The sequence below is a fragment of the Apium graveolens genome, chromosome 6 (assembly GCF_009905375.1).
Source record: "Apium graveolens cultivar Ventura chromosome 6, ASM990537v1, whole genome shotgun sequence".
Taxonomy (NCBI): Eukaryota; Viridiplantae; Streptophyta; class Magnoliopsida; order Apiales; family Apiaceae; genus Apium; species Apium graveolens.
The window spans coordinates 51314268-51332334 of NC_133652.1; the positions used below are offsets into that span (position 1 = coordinate 51314268).

An 18067-nucleotide genomic window follows, 5' to 3' on the forward strand; every position below is an offset into this window, starting at 1 on the left:
CATTTAGGGAAAGCTTAGCTCAAAATGCCATTTTTATAAATATTGGTTGTTTCTCCTAGACGAGAATGTATAATCCATATATAGGGTGACACCAAGTCCAGAATGAGTTTACTTTGTGAAGAAAATGTCACTCAAGCATTGCGCTGAGTGTATCAGTTAGCATCTCCTGTGTGTCTTAGCTGACATCATTGATGGGCGACACTTCTGTCTTATTATCATCTCGGAGATTCGTGGTACTCATGGATGCTTATATTACTCCAGCACTCTGCGCAAAATGTTTTTGATTTCTTGTGATTGCACGGATACGAAAATGTACATTTGGAGCAGTAAAAAGGATCTATTTCTCCAATTGTATGAAATGGTATTCAAAATTTTCACTCAACTGTATTGAAACTTAGCAATTTAATCATCAAACTAAAGAAATTTTCTCACCACCAAACATTATATCCATCAAAAATTGAAAAGAAAATCGAATGAACATGTCTCTTATAACAACGTTAAGGGCTTTCCTACCACACCTATTTACAACAAATACACAGATTATCATCAATGATTTTACTCACACAAAATAGGATGCACATAGGTCGGGTTGGCCAAATTAAATGTATTTTAGCAACCCGACCCAAGATTTAAAATTTTATAACCCGACCCATAAAAAATAGAAATGCAACCTAACCCAATACTTTGTTCGTCGATTTTTGTTGGGTTGAACGAATTGTTAAAAGTTATTCAAAATAAACAATTGTTAAAAAAATGTATTTATGATAAGTAGGGGTGTTCACGGATTGGTTTGGTCCGGATTCTCGTTTTTTTCGAACCAAACCAGTAAGAACGGTTTTTTGAAAATCAAAAATAAATCAGACCAGTGAAACGCCGAGACCAAACCACACCAGACCGTGACATAAAATAACGGATTTGGTTCGGTTCTGAACCGCGTTTTGAATTTAAACATTTATTTTTGTTTCGTTTTTGTTAAACTTACAACGAAACGATTATTTAAGTAAATGTAATACAAAATTTATTATATATCAGTATTATATATTACATATAAATATTTTGATATATACTTATAAATATGTATTTTACATATGACTTTCATATACTTTAATTTATTAATTCAAATAATACTAAGTTTATAAATTAGAGTATAACTGCAAAATATTAATAATTAACTCAAATTTTTTTTTATTTAAAAAGTAATATGATGTTTTTAATATAATATACACCTACGCATACACAAAACCATAATTTATAATATTAACTTGTAAAAATATCCTAGTTTTTATACATATTATTATATAAAGGTCTGGTTTAGTTTAAACGGTTTTAATTTCTTAAAAATCATAACTAAACCATTTATGTGTGAACGGTCTGGTTAACCGAACCATTAAAAATGGTTTAAACGGTTTCGTTTTTTTTTTGTTCCAATTGCCGTGATCCAGTCCAGATTCACGGTTTGATGGATTTTTTGAACACGCCTGATCATAAGAGACTACCATGCAAACATACGAGTCCAAAAATAAAATCATGTTACATGACATTAAAGAACAATTTTGGGATTTTGAAATAAAATTTCAACAAAAATTTTGAGAACAATTTTCAAAATTTTGAATTTTTTTGAGATATTTTATGATATGTAACGACTTTAATATGGTGATTGAACAACAAATTGATACATTTATTTATTGTATTTATATGTTTTGAAATTTTTTAAAAGAGAAAAGAGGGGTTATAGGAGAGCTCTTCGTTCGGTTTTCTTTTCAGTTTTTAATGGATGTAGTGGCCAAGTCAAATGAAAATTTCTAGACTTTGATGACCAAATTGCAAGTTTTGAGTCAGTTAAGTAATCAAAACGCCGTTTTATCTAATTATACATGTCACGGTGAATTTATTTAAACAAGTTACCAAACTTAATCAAAATTCCGTCAAATTTTTAACGAATTGTAACGGTATGTGACATGGATGAAAAGTTTTAAGAAAAAATAATGTGATTGAAAGTTTTTTTGAATTGGATGACCCAACTATAAGTTTTCTGTCAATTAAATAACCAAAACGCCATTTAAGTCGCTTCATAAGTGCATGTTCTGTCAGCCTCACCAACAAAGATGCAGCAACATGATCCACCTGTTATAATCGTTATTTCTCCTATAAGGAAGACCGTATCACTTAATCTGTGATTCCTGCTCTCTTCATGTCTCCTTTAATCTTTTTGAGGTGATTCTAAACGTGTTTATTATGATTAGATTAGATGTGATTTTGGATATACTTTTTTTTTTCACGATCAATAGGCTCAACATATATTGTAATTATGTTCACATGTTTATGTTTTGATTTCACAAAAAGCAGGTACTTCTGTTAAATATTATATTATTTTCTGTTTTTTGGGTTAAATTTAACATCCCCGCATATTGTAAAATGAAAACATAAATTAAAATTAGGTTTGGTCATGTGCACCAATCTGTTTCATTTAACATTCCCCGTATGCCATTAAAAGAAAACGCTTGATTGCTTAATTGCTTATTCTTAATAGATACAGTGTATATGAATTATGTAATTAAGGTGCATTTTTACAAAATTAGCATCTATCATTCAGTGTTATAATAATTACGAGCTAATTATATACAATACAAAAAAATTGAAAATGGTACTACTAACATATGTTTAATCTTGAAATCGACGGATGAGACAATACCACGGATTAAAGAAAATAACACATTTCATGCGTGATGGAAAAATGACATAGGTACTGTGACAAAATTTTAATTTAAGTGACATTAACATGTGCTTATAGACTCTATGAAAATAATTGCAATAGTATTTTAAATTGATATTACCGATCCAACCTGCCCTACATATGATTTTTCATAATAATAAACATATAATTCACGTGCTTTAATTCATTCAACCGCCGTTTTATTAAATGTTATGTGTGCATATCGTGTCACAAATTTTATTTTAAAAAACCTCTAGCCCCACACTAACAGCAAGCCTTGTGTACGTTACAAACACGTCTGTATCATTTTCAATATGTGTGTATTACCAGCGCACTGCACACTTTATATATCTAGCCTAGCCTAGCCTAGCCTTCAAACACAACCCTATTATTTCTCATCCTTTGTTTCTGCATCTTTCCCTCTCATCTCAGAGTAAAAATCATGAGAAGAAACTGCAACTTGGAACTTCAACTTGTAACCCCTTCATGTGATGATCATACAGTTAATGGACAATATATATTCCAACGCCAACCCTTGTAAGTCTCTTTACCTGTATTTGTTCATAGAAATGTGTGTTGTTAAGTTGTCCACTCTTGCTAAAATCTTAAAATGTTAGAAGAGACGCCTTAATAGGATCTTATATTATTTAAAACAGTGGCCTTGTGGTGTGTTTATATAAGCATTGTATGTCTATATCATGTTTACTGATTTTTTAAGTATTATGATTTTCTTGATTAAAGGATCGAAGAGGTGACATATGGAAATCCTCGGCAGGAGCAGAATACTCGAAAGATAACAATTTTCTACAATGGGAGAGTCAAATCTTGTGATGTTACAGAGATTCAGGTATAATTTTATAGATTCAAAACATATCAAGCATATAGAGATTAGAGGGCCATTAATTGATCATATGATAGACGGAAAGTTGGCGGCTATCTTTTGATCTTGTTGTTCATTTTTGACTAGCCAGACAATAAATTTTATCAGCTTTGATTTTTTGAAGCTTATCCCAGTCCCATGCATGCTCATATCTACATTGGTTTCTTAGGTTAGGTTGTATCATTGTATGTGCCAATGTTTATCAGATGCTACGGTGCCATTATATATACAGATAAATTATCAATTAATGCTTTTCTTGATATGGGATTCATGAATTTGATTGATGATAGAGTATTTAAATATCCATAAAAAAGTTGATTGTTTCTAATAAGTTAGATGTATATATGTATACATGGTGCAGGCTAGATCCATCATATCAGTTGCAAGTGAAGAAATAGGGAGAGAGAAGGGGGAAGCAAAGACACCAACTTGCTCAGAGACATCTTCAGATTCCTGTCCAAAGGCCCAAGTAATGCATAAGCAGCAAAATACAGGTCTTACTATGAAAAGATCTTTGCAACAATTTCTTCAAAAGCGAAGGACTAGGATCCATGCAACTTCACCTTATTGTATTCCCTAGATTTATACACTACCAAATCATTATTTACAATTTACAAAGCCTCTATAGTCTAAGATAACCTTTTATTATTTAGTTAAAAACTTAAGACATTATAAAACAGCATTTGAATATATATATGCACATAGTAAAATACATTTGTATATAACTTATAAGTGTCTATTTTCATTAGCTTTATAATAAGATTCATAGTCGGTCTGAATGTGTCAAACTAGTTCTAAACAATAATCAATAATGAAGTTACTAATGTATAATTTAAAAAAAAAATCATACATCTTGTACTTAAATTTTGGTTTGGTGATGATTTGTTGATATACAATGAAAGTGTTCCCAGCATCCCACCACTAAATAAACAATATGCAACAAGGAAAACCAACAATTCACATTTCAGCTAGAAAAAAAAAAAGATACAGAAGACATTGGAAATTTGGGCATACAACTTATACGCTTCGCAAAATCTAATGATACAAAACTGAAATGCTGTAAGTACATATTATTGATACAAGTTTTCCTCACATTGTTACAATATTTCTGATACAATATGCTTTTTCTGACTAGTAAATTCTACCTATGCTAACTTTGAATAAAGTAAAAAATTTGTCCACATACACTTAACAGGATCTTCCAACTAAATAAATTACTCGTATAAAGAAAAGCCTGAATAATGTGGTCAACTTTTCCATCACTTAGTCGAAAGCACAAGCAGGCCAAACCTCTTGGGGCTGATTCAGTAGGCCGATAATTTACAACATCTTCTCTCCTTCTGCACTTGAATACCATGTAAACTCACAAGGGGTAGTCTAATCCGTCTGGTACATGCAACTTCTCTATTGCAGCCTGTCACAAAGATGGAAAATGACCACCACGTTTAATAATTATTATGCACTATACTCATACAAGTAACAGAATTAGCGATTTCATGAATCCGCAAGTTAAGCAAAGGAATAAGTTGACCTGATCTACTTAGAAAATGAAAGATTTGATCTAATCTTAAGATATCATAGCTCTGTTTGGTTGGGGGTAATGGAATGGAGGTAAAATTCAATTATAACCGGTGAACAGAACTAGGAGAAAGATGTAAGAGGGTATGGTAGAAAGAAAATGAAAAGGTGAAACTTTCCCGCTATGAGGCTGTAAAGAAAATGAGTGAAAAGAAGGAATGGATTTTTAATTCCTGAATTGGTGGGTTTAAATCAGATTGGTCAGAATGCAATGGAGGTTGAATTTATATAAAATATCATCCACCATCCAAATAGTAAAAATTCCAATCCATTCCTTTTGCAACAAATGCAAGTAGCCAACCCAAGTTGCTCACTTATTACAGAAAATGCCTTGGGGCAAAAGGGGAAATAGCAGTGAAGATTGTTTAAAAATTAGTTATTGGCTTATGGTAGCTTTGAGACGAAGGGGGGCTGGTGGATAGAATATATGATAAGCTAAGGGGGGTGAATAGGAGAATGGTATGTCAATTTTAATGTGTTGAATTAGGAGGTCACGCCTTGAAGAGTGAAACAACACCTTATCCACATCCATTTTATGAGTGCATTATTTGCGTAATTGAGCTTTTAATTTTGTTCACAAGCTTATTTAGCACCTTACATATTCCCTTAAACCAAAGTGAACATACATAAACATGAGTGAAAAAATTGTCTGAATGACAAAAGAACAATCAAAATTTCAAATATGCAACTATTTTTTTTACAAATACATTAATAATTTATAGCAAGGTTGCTGCTCATATGTTAAGAACTAGTGGAAGGCCGAAGGCACCCTCAATTAATAGTATCATCATATATCATGATGCAGATATTAAGCCCCTCTCCTAACAAGTCAAGGTTTTGGGGGAGTTGGTAACCTAACACGGTATAGGAGCTCTACTACAGTCTCAAGTTTAAAACATGGGTGCCCTAATACCTCTCAAAATCATTTTATACCAACGATCTCATCAGAGCCGTGTCTAGGATTTAGAGGGCCATGTACAAGATTTTAAAAGAGGGCCCTAATAATTGAATTTAAAAAAATATATATATGAAAAAAATTAAAATCATGAAGATTATAAATAATATAACAACTAATGTGCATAAAATAATTGTATTACATAATGAAAATTAACTGAAAATTCTAAAGAAATAAAACAAGTAAATATATGACATAAATTATCAGAAAATAGTCCTAGTTTTTTTCTGAAGCACACTTACTATTTATATTTTAACAATCAACATTTTCTAGCAAACTATTAAAATTTGGAAATTGGGAATTTACCTAAAAATAAAAAATTATACATGTAAATTTGAATTTATATGTACAAACTGTTTAAATTTATTCAAACCCATTCTTCTATTATTTTATATTTAGAAACTGAATCATTACTTAAATGATACACCAAGGGAGAAAAAGAACTAGCTAGTGTACATAGTTAAAATTAATAACTTTAATGAAATCATTGAAATTAGTACTTAAACCGAGAGTTTACAAGGAGGGCACTGGTGACAATTTTCAATGCAAGTATTCATTTCTATTAACATGGTTTTTATACTGTTATTTCTAGAACTTATCTGACTTATTCAAGAAAGCAATAAAAATTATATAAGTGTATAATACTATTTTCAAACGTTTTTCTTTTCATTCACATTTTTTTAACATTAGAATTATAATTTTTTACTAACCTTTTTTTTTCATTTTAACTATACATATATATATATATATCCTACATATAAAAATGTGCCCTAGTGTAATTGAGGGCCCTATTCTGTCGAGTCGAATACCTGGCACACCCTCAGGCCCGGCTCTGGATCTCATTCACAGATGACGAACAAATTTGGTGCTTTATCCTTCAGGTCGAACAACTTTCCAGGAAGGGTTTCAGTACTCCATTCCTCAAGTAAAACGACGTTTTTGGGAGGGGGTGGTTATTCACATAAAGCATGATATAAGGTCGCTCCCCTGACATCTTAACAATCTAGTAAAGTTGGTAATCTCACACTAGTTATAAGAAGACCAACCTATAGCAGGTATAAGTGTGTGTAGCTCAGATGTCCAGAAATAGCAGACGACACCCTGGAATACTAATATTTACAAGAGGTCTCTCAGGAACTGAGGAAGCCAGAAATATGCAAAGGCGGTCTATCATTTATAACTAGTCGAGGAAACTGGAAACATTAGGGTGGTCGTAAGCATTTCTAACATTCTTATGAACGGGCAGAGTAAGTAATAGAGGCATAATAATCTTTTCTTTGCCCATCAATTTTTTAAGATAACGAGCTATATATACCCAAAAAGATGTTATTAACTTATGCACTCACCTTGATGGTCGCAACATCGGTCGCGGATGGTTTCAAATCCAACGCTAGTCCAAAATGATGCATAGCTTTTCCAGGCATATTGCATATTTTATATAACCTACCCATCAAAGCATATACACTACTTTCACGAGGAGCATACTCTTTTAGCTCCTCTAGAACGTCTAGAGCTTCATGAAAATTTCCCATACTTGCAAGTATATTGGCCTTTTGATACATGGGAAGAGGATTCTTCTTATCGGCTGAAATTGCATTCTCCATCATTACTAAACCTTCAACACTTCTCTGCCAGATTTTAGAACAAATGTTAATATTTGTATTCTGTAGAACAAAAATTCCCAACCATTTGCTTTTATAATTATTCGGGTAATGCAAGTAACCAAACCTTTAGGGTATGCAAAGCAGTCCCTAAATAAGTCATAATAACAGATGAACGTGAATTGATATCGAAAGCCTTTCGGAAGTGATGCTCTGCAAACTCAAACTTCTCTTGACGAAGGTAGATCATACCTAGACCATACCAGGCGTTATAATGTCTTTCATCAATTTGTAGAGCACTTTGGTAACTCTTGATCCCATTATCAAAATCCTCTAGGGCCACAAATCTGTAAGTACAAACAATTAACAATACGATAAAGATGCTTACAACCCACATTTAAAAAATGCTGGTCATCATCTATTTACACAAAGAGCCTCAAGAATAACAGACAAAAAAGTTATGACATACTCATGACCACAAAGAGTGTGAGCATATGCGAATCTTGGGTTTAGCTGAACAGCTCGTTGAAAGTTCTTAATGGCAGTTTCATGGTCTTTCTGCAAGCTATAACAGTTTCCCATAGCAACCCTGCAACATCCCCATAATACTGATTAAAAATGTTGTCAGTTAATACTTAATACCAAAAGCATTTTATATATTTTGCTGCATCAGGCATCATGTTCAATGTTTAGTTACTTACCATGACTGAGGAGCTAAGCGGTCAGTTGATACCAACTCCTGAGACAAGTAGCTTAATTTCATGTCCTCTTTTAAATGCTGAAACAAGCAAACAAGAGTCAAGGAAATACAGAGGCAAAACGGTCAAGTTATTGACATTATAATACAGGAAATAACATAGCCACGCAAGCTTTAAGATATAACAAATGAAGCAAATAACCAAACTTCAAAGACAGCAAATCAATCAGATAAGAATTGGGTTGATAACAATGTTCTAAATTGGGAAACCACCAGCAAATTTATGTTGACCAGGTGTTATTAAAACAGGCAAAAAAAATAAGAGAAACAATACAATCTTAAAAAAGAGGTTCAGTGATATTTCACAGACAATTGACAGGTTTTCGGGGAATTCTGTTTGCACATCTACTAAATATTTAGGCAGAAAACCTGCGTGATTCTGGACTAATAATTAACCCAGGTAGAGAGATCATAACTCACAAACAAAACTGTTGAATAAATATCCATTTCTTCAAAACTATACGGGGAGATCAGGCGGGCCTGATTAAAAGCAAAATCAGCTTCTAGATAATCAACCAACTCAAAATGCGCTTTTCCGACCTGCAATAAAGATTTCCCAAATGTAATACAAGTCAGGATTCTTTCTTGTTGAGGCTACAAAAATTATAGGCATCCTCTAAGATTTGGAGTCAAACTACATTTCACTGTAACAAAGAATCATATCCTGCATGAGATAATCGTTTAGTTAATCAGTTCTTTTTCACTTATGAGAAGACAAAGCATTGAATTCAAATCCTTGCTTGGGCTCATTGTTGAATTTTACACTGCTAGAAAAGTTAACATTATATATACCATGAATTGATATTTGATATTTGATAATGACAAAACCAAATAAATCCACCCCATTAAGTTCTTATGAGTTATGACCAATAACATAGAAACACAGATGACAAGTCAAGAAAGCGGACACTCGATGCCAAAATTGCGAGTAATAGAAAACCTGTTTAATATTTTCCCCACAACAGAAACTGGATGGCCATAATATGTGTTTCATGAAACAAAACCTTAATATTGGAGAAAAGTCATGCAAATAAATTTCTAAATAGAATCCACATCACCTGAGAAAGAACCCAGCCCGTGTTATAATGTTTGTTGGGAAGTTTTAGATAAACAGCCAGTGCATCCTGCGCTAACAAAGAATATTAAATCAAAGGATAAAAACATCAACATAAAAAACAACCATATATTTGCAGCTGTCAATATGCAATACCTGACAATGATACATGCATGAAAGTCTATACCCTTCTCCAAGAATTGCCAAGAGCATTACTAATTCTCGAGCGCCAGCTATTGCTCGTGACTCACTCAGAATAGCCCCCCCTGAGGCCAATAAGATCCCTTCTTCATGAGATTTGTTATCACATGCAAGAGATGGGGTAGAAGTTGTTGTCATGCTTTGATGTAAATCATCATAACTCTCATGTTGAACCCCTAGAACATTGAAAATTGGCATAATTAGCTTGATAGAGCAAAAACAGTACAAGTGATATAATCTTGGAAATAAATAATACAAAGGAAATTCTTAAAATTAAAAAGGCAGCCTTAAAAAGGGTTGAATAAAATTATGAGGGACAAGGAAGGTAGCTACATCTTAAATAATGATAAAATTGCAAATTTTATCAAGAACTACTTGACTGGGACTTCTAAATGGTCAAATTCAGGTAGTAAAACACGAAGCCCCATCCAGCCATCACTGATGGACAAATCTGTTTGGAGAGCCTGCTCAGGGTAGAGCCGAAATATGGAGATGAGCCACTTACTATTTCTTGCTTGCATAGAAGACGGCTCTATATTAATATATACTCGACTAGAATCAAACATGAACTATAATGTACAGTTATGCACCCATAAAATATACTTTTAAGTTTTGATAATGATCATTTTGTATATCTCAAAAAATTGATTATATGAAATCTTGCAAAAAATATGGAGAACGTCCATAGTAAACAAGGAAACTAAAAACTGAAACATGAAATGATCAAACTATAGAACCTTCATCAAAAGTTTCAGAAGCCCGAGCTTGCCCCTTTCTAAATGTCACAGAACGAAATGAAACAGAGCTCAACTTTGAGCCAGCGAGATGCTTAGCGTGGCTGGTTCCATTCCCAGTAAATAATGTGGCATTTGAGCCTGTGCTGGGTCCCGATTCCCCGGAAAGTCTAGTGCTTCGTCTTGGGCCAGAATCAAATAACTTTCCAGATATCTAGAAACAAACAAGATATTCAGAAAAAGTTGAATATAGATGAACGAAGCCCATACAGAACTTCTGAGGAAAATTGCATAAACAAAATGAAAGCACATTTTGAGAGAGGGGTGGGGGAGAGGGGGGCAAAACACAGAAGGAAACAAAAATCTACAGACATAAAATCGGGTTTTGGCAGACCTAAAACCATAATGACCACATAACATTTGAACAGGTAATAAGCTCTCTTAATTAATACTGTTACCCGAGGATGTATAATTAATTCTTGTTTCGTTTTTACGTGCAGAGTAGAATTGTTGTCAATATTAAGACGTGTTAGATTTTAAGCCTTTTTCTTTTATTTTCTTAAAAGCAGTCAAAGTCAAACAAGAAACACCACAATATTATTTTTTAAAAAAAAATTCAAGTTACACATGAAACTGCACGCGTACCCAATTATATAAATGTCTATCCCCGCCTAAGACTATCACAGTACTTAGATACGTACCTATACATATATGTGTGTATACATTAATTCAAACAAGAACATAAAATATTTAATTAGCCGTATCATGCATGAGAGTATTTGACTCGATTCTTCTGTTCATAACTTAATCGTGTGACTATTTTTATTTTTTGCTAATTAATTGTGTGATAATCATCAATTGTGACGAAGGTACCAGAAACAGCTCATATCATTCTACATGCTGCATAAAAAGTAATTGGCGGGTATTGCCTTAGAAATTAATTAACGCAACTAAAAGAGTAATTGCTCCTGGGCCTTTGCAAGGATATAGGGATTTCAATATGTTTTGAAAAATTTGGTAAAGAAAAAAATAAAGGAACATGTCAATTTTACCTTTCTTAACTTTCCCTCATCCACAAACTTTCTTCGAGGGGCTGGCATTGTAGAATTAATGGTCGACCTTGGGGACCCCTCAGCACCAAGTAAGCTAGGATTTGGTCCATTACCCTGCATGTTCCTACATATAGGAGGTGGAGCAACAGCTGATATCTGCAAGTTATTAAGCAGATATAAGCTAGTTGTTAATCATACTGCAGTATATGTTTCAAACGCTACATGTGAAAGTGTGATTGAAGGTCAATGTGTGGGATTCTCTGGGTACGAAAATCTATCAATTTTTAATGTGCGAGAAACACACAGGTAGTCCGGAAAATAAAACACTAGAGCATCATAAGATTATATGGTCAAATAGAAATAAAATATCCTGCCATTTTTTTCAAAATAAGTAGACTAAACATAGGGTTATTGCTGAATTAATATCAAGATTAAGATGGAGATTTCAGGGGGGAGGGGAATTTTTTCCAAAATAGGTGCTTATCTAAGATTAATAAAACCAAATGTTTTCAAAATAAACACTTTTTATGGTAAAACACCCCCACTTCAAACCCAAACATCTTCCAAAATAACATGTTTCTAAAAGCAGTAGGGAAGTAAAAAAACATATATTTGTTACACAGAAAAGCTTCAGCACTGGACACAATTATGCAAAGGACCATAGGTTCAATCCTAGAGAAATAAACAGTAGTTTATAATATTCAATGACCAGAAACGGAAAAGTAAACGTACTCAAGTTGATGGCGCACAAGGTTTAAGAAAAAGAATTTGTGGAATAAAACAATAAAAGGATAAAATCAAGTATACTTAATTGCAGTCGCAAGGTGAATCAAGTGGAGAAGAACCTCTACCCCAAGGATTCTCAACCGTAGAAGAGAAAAAATTATTTGGAGCGCAACCCATAACAAGAAAATAATCTCTACTTTGATTTCAATATAATTATTTTAATAATATTAATAATAGATAACATCTCCTCATGTATTAATCTACTAATCTAATAACATCATCTTTTATTATAAATTACAATTATTTAAGTTTTTTAGATAATCACATATGATAAATACAAAATAATATTTCAATTTTTTGCTTAAGATTTTGTACAATCCTTTTATTAATTTTTGAATATGAAGGATTAAATCTTTTTGTTGTTGTCTAATTTCAAACTTGGAAGACAAAAAAGGATTATATGATAATTTGGCAACACTCTCAATCCTTTTCTTTTTGTAGTCCAACAAAGACAAAGTAGATCATTCAAAATTGTTCAACTAATAATGAGCTAGTAAGCTAGCGGTAAATTGGTACCACAAGCATCACCATTTTAAAATTTTGTACATTACTAATTGTTACACAAGCAACAAATGGATTACAAAATATGTCCAACATTTGCGTTCTGAAGTAAATCAAAAGGTGATAACACCATATGCAATCACAGGAAAGTCACTTGACAAGTTTAGCAAATAGCTATACAAGATGAAGAATCCACAAGCGAAGGTAATAAGCATACTGCAGATGCTAGAATAAATTGCCATAGTGACACAATATTTTAAATAATTCCGAGAACATATTAGCAATCAAGGAGGCAGCGGAAGAAAAAATCGGAAACTAGGCCAAGCAAATTAAAAACCAAAGGAGAAAAGAGAAATTGCTTCATCAAATCACATATTACACAGGAATGTTTATAATTACTTAAAAACAATATAGCATCTAAATTTACCCAAAATAATTATTTGGCAAGTGAACATTGAAAGGAACACGTATAAAAATTATTGATACCTGTGCAGCCATTGGTGAAGGAGTATTGTAGAAAGACGTATTGGCAAAACCTCCATTGACGAATTGACTAGAAGTTCCTCCAGACAAAGTTGTTCCGTGATAATTTGCAGAGTTATCTTTCAGGGTATTATTACCATGCATATTTTTAACTTGTCTTGGACTTGGATCATGCAAGCTTAAACTTTTGGATGGAACTGGATTTTTATTTTCAGTACACGCTAGCATGTTCTGTGAAGCCAATCCATGAGCCGAGTACTGCTTTTGGACATAGAGTGAAGCTGCTTCACCGAAAACTGCAGTTCCTTCTTTAGCAGCACCTGTAACAAAATTCGGCAGAGGAGAATGTAAATTTATGCCTAGCAAGTTATTACTTTCCCCAAAAAATTCAGAGGGAGCTACGATCTGATTGTCAGTAAGTTGACTTAAAAACTGATTTACTGAGAAACTTCAATGCAGGCACCTAGCACTTGTACAAAGCTAGAACTAGGTACCCAACCAAAATATGGTCACAGCTGCAAAATAAAATCCGACCTCATCCATAAAACATATTAATTGGGGCATTGTCCATATAGTGAACAGTAATACTAATTGACAGAAGTTATCTAATTTGCTCTGAAACAAAACATGAAACCATACTGATCGTTTATACCGCTCAAAGTTATAATGCATTTTTTGTTCCTCACCAACTTAATATTCACTATAGTTCTATAGCACACAACGTTAGGGGTCAAATTTCATAATATACTGTTGCTTCATGCATATGCTGGAATTAAATTTCTCCTGTATAAAATTCTTCCACAAACCTAATATGCAAAGCTCTTCATATGCTGCCCAAAATAATGGGTCAATCGATAACGCTTGATTAAAGTGATGCACGGCATTTCTTCTTCTATCAGTATACCTGAAAAAGGGAAAATATTCAAATTAAGCTGAAAGAACAGAGCACTAATAAGTGTCATCGACGAACCTATACACGATGATATATGAGAAAAAAAGATATGCAAAGGCACAGTGTACACAAATGTATTCCCCAAAGCATTCTATTACCAAGAACTACTATATAATTTCGTCTGCATAAGCCATAAGGTATACACGTGTATGTGCCAGTGTGTGTCTGAGAGAGTCAGAGATTAAAAGAAAGTTTGTGAGAGAGAGGGGGGTTATTGATTAATAAATTAGACCGATTTCCACCAACTTTAATGACAGAGCTCAAAGGTATTACAAAGATATTGCAACAAGTTGGAGTGGTATAGATTTTACAGAATGTAAGCATCAACTGCTGAGTGCTGATCTAAAAGATATAACATATAGATACAAAAAGCTCGCTTGGTTAAGATAATATATACATGCATTATATATCCAATAGAATATGGTAAGGAACCTATAGATGAGACCAAGAAGGTAATGACCAGCTGCGCCATTTGGAACCTGTATTAAAACAAGTACATAAAGCAATGAATAGGGATTCCAAATAGAATTAACATGTCGAGCAGAAAAAGACCACATGCATAGATAATGATTCAGTGTTGTATAATGCAACATCCAATTTTGAAGCGCAATTAAACATGCATTTCTGACAAGAAGAAAATTAGAAACAAATTTAACAAGAGCATAGTACTTGACATAGTCCAGGCTTTCAAACATAATAAGTATTGTTAAACATGTTAGTACTATTAATAAACAAGCACCCATCGATGACTTTCAACAGTTCAAAAGCTTCTAAATCATTTAACTTGATCTCTGGTCCCTCGAATTTTCACTCACCCTGTTTATCATCTTCATCTGTTAGAGTTCAAAAAGCTTCATAAGTTGCATTCAGGTGAATGACCGAAGTATAGGTTTTTTACTTTTTCATTGAAGGGGTATTTTTGCCTTTAAGGCACATGTGCGCTTTATTGCGCTTAACCGCCCTTCGGCCTTCAGTTTTGGAATCTTATTCCAACAATTTTAGAATTATCATTAAATGACCGATGTCAGTCTCCAAGTATGGGCCTCTTTTCTCCGAATATTATAAAATTTAAACTATTCTGTGTTTAATGAGTTAAACCGTTCAAGATTTCCTTCAGTAAAGTATTTCGACTTAAAATAAAATCAAGCAGATTCTTATTTTAAATAAAGAAAACATTTTATACCTCTGCACTAGGCTCTCCGGCAGGGGACAGTGCTGTCTCGGCTTCACTAAGCAGATTCATCTGAAAGCATGATATGGCAAACAAATATCTGGATTGAGCCTGTTGTGTTCCTTCATTATTAAAGGACAAAAACAGCAACAGGAAATAGATGAGTGCCTCTTAAATGTCCAGATAAAACATGTCATATTTAATGTTACTTACATCTTATACGGGGAAACATAAGATTTAACGAAAAAATAACATGAAAAATAAGGTCTGGAGGTAACATCATTCAAGAAAAAGACCCAAAGATACATACCCTTAAGAATGTGATATGCAGAATGCGCTTGATTGCCTTGCAAGTAACATGCAGCTAGCAGTTGCGAGTTTGTCTGTATTAAAGTCATTTCAATTCACAAGAGCGAGAGAAAATTAGAGAGGCTCGGTTCAAAATGGTAAAAACGATCAGCATGTAAACAATTCTCCTAAAGTAAGCCAAGTTATTGGTGAAATAAGAGTTAAAGATCGCTGCTGAGTCAGTACTAACACAGAGTCAAAAACGGCAAGCATGGCCAAGTTTCCTCCTCGAGTATAAGTGTCCTAATATATACATTTAAAAAAAGGAGTCTACAAGGGAAACCATATCAATGTTGACATATGAAAAAAGCTAGAAATTCCAAAAAATTGTATGACTACATAAAGTTATATCATTTTTCAAAAACAAACAAAATATGGCAGAAAGTTTATAATAAGCACTCGAACAACATCTAACATTTATAGAACAACCACACAACCATAAATATATATATATATATATATATCCGCCCAAATGATATATTCTCTCTCAAAAATACAACGAATGGAAATGACATGCGTGTTAATTTTTACTAAAATAGATACCAGTCCTGCCATCTCACAAAATAGTTCTGCGGAAAAATTAACCTACCATCTGTATACATGTGCATTTATTTTAGACTTACTAAAGCTACAATCAAATAGAACACACTCATTTCAGCTAAAACTATTAACCTAAACTCGGTTACCAACATCGAAGCATAACAGACTCGAAAATTACATATGCTTGAATACAGTGTTTCTACAGTGTGTGTAAATTAACAAATCAAATAAACTGAATTAAAGCAATTACACAAAACTAATAAACAAAATAAATACAAATTCAATTCAATTGAGTTTAATTTAATTCAATTGAATTACCTCAGTTGGGAACTCAGCACATAGACGTTCACACATGAAGATAGCGTTGTGGTAGAGAAAGTGGCGGAGACTGTTGTTTACGCAGTCGATTAGTATAGTCTCCATTTAATGTATAGAGTATGTAGATAGATACATACATATATATATATATATATATAGAGAGAGAGAGAGAGAGAGACTGTGTGTGTATAAATGGAGATCGAGAGAGATTCGAATTGGGGGTGAGAAAAATGGGGGTTTTGAGGGTTGGGGATTTTTCAATTTCAAATTTTATGTCAAACTGCACTTTCATACCCCTGGTTTTTGTTTATTTTTCCTACACTACGTTTTTACTTCTTTTTTGACAAAAATGTACTTGCACTATTAAATCGAATCCAAAACCATTACATTAGAGATAAAACTCGGAGCCACATTTATCCACTCATGTGTGTCTCACATAGAATATTAATTTGTGAAAGGAAAAGAGAAACATGGTGTACCTTCGATTCAATAGACCACTATAAAAAATATTTACATAAGAGGGTAACATCTTAATTTGTGAGAAGTAAGATGAGACTTTAGGTTCTTGGTACCCATCAACTATTACTATTTTCCATTTAATGGAGTCTAAGAATAGAAAATCCTGAAAAAATATAAGCATGACATAAATTTGGATACAATGTCAAAGAAAATACAATACTATGCACATATTTTTAGGTTAAATTTCAAAAATGAGAAATTTAAATCCTCTCATACGTAACAATCTATAACAAGCCTAAATGTAAGCTTTGGATTCTCTGTCTGTTATGATAATATTTCAGGCTTCAGGCTTTTTGAACATCTCTACTCTCAGAATGGTTAAAACTCCTTGTCCGCCTAATTGTTTAGTCAAATTTTACCCATTTTGAGACATAAGGGGTGTTTTGGGATATCTTTAAAAATATAACTTATAGCTTAAAATGAATAAGTGTCATATAAGTGATAAGTGGATGCATACTTTGAAGTTATATATGTGTTTGAATAAATGTACTTATAAGATGACATACATTTTTCAAAATTAAATTAAAATTTTATTTAATTAGTATTATGTTCTCAATACATATATTTTAAATTATAAAAATATTTAAAAATATAAATTATAAATATTTACATTAGCAAAAAGTATAAAGAAATATGTAATGAGAAATAAGTTGGGGAGAAAGTACGTCATTTTCAATATTAGGGTAATAAGTCGGTACACAAACACCATCAATAATTTAAAATTAATCACTCTTATGCTCTCTCTCTGCTCGGTCTCTCTTTTGCCCCACCTCTAATATCTCTCGTCGGCGTTACTTCTCACATACATCCTCTCTCTCCCTCTCAATTTCATCTCTCTCTCTGGTACTCTCTCCTCTCTCTCTCCCTCTCCCCCCCTCTCTCACACGCATCTTGTATGAAAGCTAGTGTTTTTCTTTAAATTTA

General features: G+C 33.0%; 2 protein-coding genes across 2 annotated transcripts; one reads left to right on the top strand and one right to left on the bottom strand.

The window, feature by feature from the left end:
* Window positions 1–3066: 3066 nt before the first annotated feature.
* LOC141667051 (protein TIFY 5A-like) lies at window positions 3067–4318 on the top strand. Its single transcript, XM_074473387.1, has 3 exons — window positions 3067–3250; window positions 3455–3560; window positions 3955–4318. Exons 1-3 carry the CDS (start codon window positions 3156–3158, stop codon window positions 4171–4173), a joined length of 420 nt encoding a protein of 139 aa, XP_074329488.1. The 5' UTR covers window positions 3067–3155; the 3' UTR covers window positions 4174–4318.
* A 278-nt stretch (window positions 4319–4596) lies between these two features.
* LOC141667050 (cell division cycle protein 27 homolog B-like) lies at window positions 4597–16880 on the bottom strand. The gene is made up of 16 exons (XM_074473386.1): window positions 16625–16880; window positions 15729–15801; window positions 15431–15540; window positions 14680–14726; window positions 14102–14199; window positions 13299–13615; window positions 11526–11681; window positions 10477–10687; window positions 9695–9915; window positions 9543–9608; window positions 8905–9024; window positions 8429–8505; window positions 8197–8316; window positions 7855–8074; window positions 7473–7754; window positions 4597–5007 (listed from the first exon to the last, which is right to left on the bottom strand). The coding sequence occupies exons 1-16, from the start codon at window positions 16727–16729 to the stop codon at window positions 4957–4959; spliced, it is 2274 nt and encodes a 757-aa protein (XP_074329487.1). The 5' UTR covers window positions 16730–16880; the 3' UTR covers window positions 4597–4956.
* Window positions 16881–18067: the final 1187 nt, after the last annotated feature.